At 41.8% G+C, this 5,000-nt stretch overlaps 1 protein-coding gene across 2 annotated transcripts in view; it reads right to left on the bottom strand.

Moving 5' to 3' along the window:
* Positions 1 to 341: 341 nt before the first annotated feature.
* LOC122258227 (uncharacterized) overlaps positions 342 to 5,000 on the bottom strand; it is a 33,979-nt gene continuing 29,320 nt past the window's right edge. For both annotated transcript variants that reach the window (XM_043024039.2, XM_043024050.2), the window contains 4 exons: positions 4,424 to 5,000; positions 1,832 to 2,069; positions 1,019 to 1,119; positions 342 to 599 (listed from right to left, as the gene is read on the bottom strand). The exon at positions 4,424 to 5,000 is cut by the window's right edge and continues 32 nt beyond it. In XM_043024039.2, coding sequence (XP_042879973.2) covers positions 477 to 599; positions 1,019 to 1,119; positions 1,832 to 2,069; positions 4,424 to 5,000 — 1,039 coding nt within the window. In that variant the 3' untranslated portion in view covers positions 342 to 476. The remainder of the gene's footprint in view (positions 600 to 1,018; positions 1,120 to 1,831; positions 2,070 to 4,423) is intronic.

Raw genomic sequence — 5,000 nt, 5'->3', positions numbered from 1 at the left:
GTGTGTGTGTGTGTGTGTGTGTGTTTGTGTGTGTGTGTGTGTTGTGTGTGTGTGTGTGTGTGTGTGTGTGTGTGTGTGTGTGTGTGTGTGTGTGTGTGTGTGTTTGTGTGTGTGTTTGTGTTGTGTGTGTGTGTGTGTTTGTGTGTTGTGTGTGTTTGTGTGTGTCTGTGTATGTGTGTGTCTGTGTCTGTGTGTTAGTGCATGTTTATGTGTGTGTCTGTGTCTGTGTGTTAGTGTGTGTTTATGTGTGTGTCTGTGTCTGTGTGTTAGTGTGTGTGTTTGTGTGTTGTGTGCTGTGTGTTGTGTGTGTGTGCTGTGTGTGTGTGTTGTGTGTGTGTGTGTGTTAGTGTGTGTTTATGTGTTGTGTCTGTGTCTGTGTGTGTTTGTGTTGTGTGTTGTCTTGTGTTATAATATGTCATGTACGTGTGTGTTTGTGTGTGTGTGTGTGTGTGAAGAAGCGTCAGTCAAGAAGGACATCACCAAGGAGATCCCAGCGGAGGCGCCTTGGGACACCGGCCGAGGGAAGGGAAGATGCTGGAACAAGAGGACGCTACCCTCTTTGCCAGGGGGATTAGCCACTCGTGCGTCCTTCGGTCCACCTGCGTGAGAAAGGGGGTGATTTAGTGGATATGCACACACGCACACACGCACACAACACACATACACAGAGACTCAGACACAGACACACACATACAAACACAGACACAGACACACACACACACAGACCCACACACACGCAACACACACACACACACAAACACACAACCCCCCCCACACACAAACACAAACAACCCCCCACCCTCCCCCCCACACACATCCCCCTACCATCAATCAAAACACCCCCCCAAAAAAAAAAAAAAAAAAAAAAAAACTTATCTGTCTCCAACCAAAAACAAAACAAAAAATCCAAAAACAACCAAAATACCCCACGCCACAATTCGTCAATCACCAGTCAACCTACGAAACGACACCACACACACACCACAAACCACACCACCATAAAGTAATCAAATCCTACCTGATTAGGCTGTTTGAGGCAATCAAAGCCCCCGAACTCACAGATTCTGTAGTGATGCGAGATGCCAAGGTCCGGGGACACGTTTTTGACTTTCTTGCCACCTGGAGGGAAGAGGAAGGAGGAAGTTACTCATGGACTCATTTATGAGTGTGTCTCTGATTTCACTCATTGACTCATTCATGAGTGTCTCTCTGAGAGCGTCTTGATTTCACTTGTTGATTCTTTTATGAGTGTGTCTCTGAGAGCGTCTAACTTCACTCACTGACTTATTAACAAGTATGTCATTAAAAACGTCTAACTTCAATCACTGACTTATTAACGAGTATGTCATTGAAAACGTCTGACTTCACTCATTGACTCATTCACAAGAGTGTCTCTGAGAGCGTCTAACTTCACTCATTTACTCTGTTACTAGTTTATCGCTGAGAACGTCTAACTTCACTCACTGACTCATTCATGAGTATGTCTCTGAGAACGTCTAACTTCACTCACTGACTCATTCACAAGAGTATCTCTGAGAACATCTAATTTCACTCACTGACTCATTCACAAGAGTGTCTCAGAAAACGTCTAACTTCACTCACTGACTCATTCATGAGTATGTCACTGAAAACGTCTAACATTTCCCCTCACCATCCCACTTCCACTTATGCCTCCCTCCTTCCCCTCTCTCTCTCTCTCTTTCACTCTCGACTCCCCTTTCTCCCCCCCTCCCCCTCTCTTATTCCCCTCTTTCGCTCCCCGTCTCCCTCCTCCCCCCCTCTTATTCCCCCCTCCCACTCCCCGTCTCCCTCCTCCTCCCGGACGACTCACCGACGTGTTCCCAGACGACATGGTTGCCAACCTCGACGACGCGTTCCGGCCTGACGATGTACTTAGACCGCTGACCTGGCTTATGTGGCGCTGTCAGCCGTCTCGTCTTGTACGCCGTCAGGAGGTAGGGTACGAGAGCCTCCTCGCCGAACAAGCTGGTTCCGAGGGCGTTGTCGTTTCCGTAGAGAGTGTCGTGTACTGCCGTGTCGTTTTCCCAGTACAGGTAGAAGAAAACATTCTGTGGGAGACGCGAGGGTGTGTCATGGTTGTGGCAACACTCGAGGAATTGGGACTGGAAAGAGTGTGAAAATGGTCACCTTTGGTAGTGTGATTAGGACTATCATTTATGTATGGTTGCTTTTGGTAAGTGGTTTTGTTTGCTTGAACTATGATCAGTTCATTTTTTTTTTTTTTTTTTTTTTTTTGTTGAGAGGGTGAGCGTGAGGGAGGAGAGAAGAAAGAGAGGAGGAGAGAGGGAAGAGGAGAAAAGAGAGAGGGAGAGAGGGAGAGGGAGAGAGAGAGAGGAGAGAGAGAGAGAAGAGAGAGAGAGAGAATAAAAAAGAGGGAGAGAGAGAAGAGAGAGGGAGAGAGAGAGAAAGAGAGAGAAAGAGAGAGAGAGAGAGAGAGAGAGAGAGAGAGAGAGAGAGAGAGAGAGAGAGAGAGAGAGAGAGAGAGAGATAAGGGGAGAGAGAGATAAGGAGAGAGAAAATACACCAAAACCACAAATATATATCCTATATTCTTACAGAAACCGAATACGAATGGAAAAATAGAGAATATAGATTCACGAAAGAAGGAAGAGATAAGATCTAAGATAGTAGCTAGCAACCTATGATAATAATAATAAAACAGAAGTAGACAATCAGAGTTCTCGAAGGAATATAAATAGGTGAGCCCTAAACAACACCTGGCTAATTAATTTACCCAAATGAGACAAGAAAAAATAAAACGTTGAAGTAACAATTTTAATAGCCAAGACGCAACGACTCCTATAAATACCAAGACGACTGAGGACTCTAGTCGTACTCGAAACGTCAAGATTGATCGTACCTTCCATGTTGTGGATATGTTTAATCTCATTTAATATGTCTTTTTATCTAAGATATATCTATCTTATCCTATCTCCTTGATCTGTTATCTAAAACTCCCCTTTCTTTACGCGAATATCATATCGAGACCTTCCGATTCATTTGCAATCCTAATAAAAAAAATAATTGCAAAGAATCGGCAACATTCAAGAAACGTTTTAAATACGTCTTTTAAACGTATGTATTATATGTGATAATAATAGCAATAATAATGATATTATGGTGATAAGAACTATTATGATGTAGTGATAATAATGATAGTGAAACCAGTCATAATCACAATGATAATGTAAATAATGATAATGATGTAAATAATAGTAGTTATGATGCTTTTAATAATGTCAACGATTATTATGATCATTATATGAATGATAATAATAATAGTAATAATGACAATATAAATGAGAATAAAAGTAGAAATATGAAGAGTGATATAGCTAATTGTAATAATAGTAGTAGTAATAATGATAATGAATTATGACAATAACATGATAATAATAATAATAGCAGCAACTAAAGAAAATAAATGATCACCATTGTAATGATTATAATAACACCAATAATCTTTTGACTATTTGGCCTATTAATTAACCTTAAAGGTGAATGCTAGAGCCGAGATACAATTCTCATATTTCATCAAACAATACCCTATGATATCAAATGATCAATTTAATCAGAAGAGGAATTTAATCTCTATATCTTTTTTAATTTGTCGACTTCCGCCCCTAAAAAACCACCGCCTCAAAATATATTTGAATTTGGGGAAAAGCTTTGATGACGTCAGAACAGGCAAGGCCATTCAGGCTCGTCCCCAGCTCCTCTCTTAACTGGCTATTGTAATATATTTCTTTCTCTCTGATTCATTAATTTATGCAGTAAATCATTCTGTATACCTGTTCTTTTTCTCCCATTCATTATTTTTGTTTTTTATCTTATTCATTCAATGTTCTCTTTGGCCGTTTATGTCGGTCTGACGCAATGCCTCAATTGTTCGAAACTTTCAGGCTTAAACTGATTGGATTAAATACTAAACTTGTTCAATTGCACCTAAGCTTCATTCCCTACATAGGCATAGTCAAGGAAACAGTAGATTCCTTGTCAATTATACCAATATTTCATAACAGCAGAATCGGCCATTCGCCTGGCGTGACGTCATCAAAGGTTCCCGCGTTTTTTTTTCGAATTTGAATTTGTTTCTGTGGCCAATCGCGATTGCGTTTACCACGTTAAATTCTTTTGTTGATGAGAATTACAATTCTGTATTAAAGAATAGGTTAATTGTATAGTATAATACTAAGTTAACAGTGATTGATTGCAAATTTAATATTTCTGAGGTGCCTGTCATATGCTGTTCAGTTCAGTTCAGAGAGATTTGCTGACATTCTACCAAATAAGAATAAGTCTGAATAAAGGTATGGTAACCGCTAACAAAACAGACCCCCCCCCCCCCCAAAAAAAAAAAAAAAAAAAAAAAAATGACGCAGTAAGTACAATTCACACTTACTTGGAAGATGTAACAGTCATATTCCCAGAAGGATTTGATCAGCTCTGGCAACGTGTTGTGTTTTCTGGGCACCAAATATTCATCCACATCCACCATGGCTGTGAGAGCGTATCGACCAATCGACCTAAGATTACAGTCGTTTAGGGCTGTGAAAATACCTTCGGTTCTTATCTGTTTTTGGGACGTGACTGGTAGCGTCCAAGGGAGGACTGTGACCAAGCCAAGGTCCTGGTAGAACCGTAGGACATCCTGGACGTCGGGACCCACCGTGTGGTTGTAGAATATGAACTGATCAGTGCCCAAGAGTCGATAGAACTCGATGAATTCGACCAACCATACGGCTCTGTTGAATTCATAGTGGAAGGGCTTCACGCACACGCTCAGGTTAGCTCTGGGCGGTCCTTCGGGAAAGATCCGAACGGGTAGACTAGAACTCCTGTCGACCTGGCCGTTGAGGATTGGTACGACCCGGGTTGGATTGAGGGAGGAAGGCACTTCGCAGAGGATGAAAGCTGCAGAGTAAGCCAGGTTCCAGTTCTCACGAATTAGGCGAGTTTTGCCGGGGACTCGCTGGGTG

The sequence above is a fragment of the Penaeus japonicus genome, unplaced genomic scaffold (genome assembly GCF_977035675.1).
Source record: "Penaeus japonicus unplaced genomic scaffold, GWHDUDI00000001_assembly GWHDUDI00000041, whole genome shotgun sequence".
NCBI classification, from domain to species: domain Eukaryota; kingdom Metazoa; phylum Arthropoda; class Malacostraca; order Decapoda; family Penaeidae; genus Penaeus; species Penaeus japonicus.
This window is presented reverse-complemented; position numbering and strand designations above follow the sequence as displayed.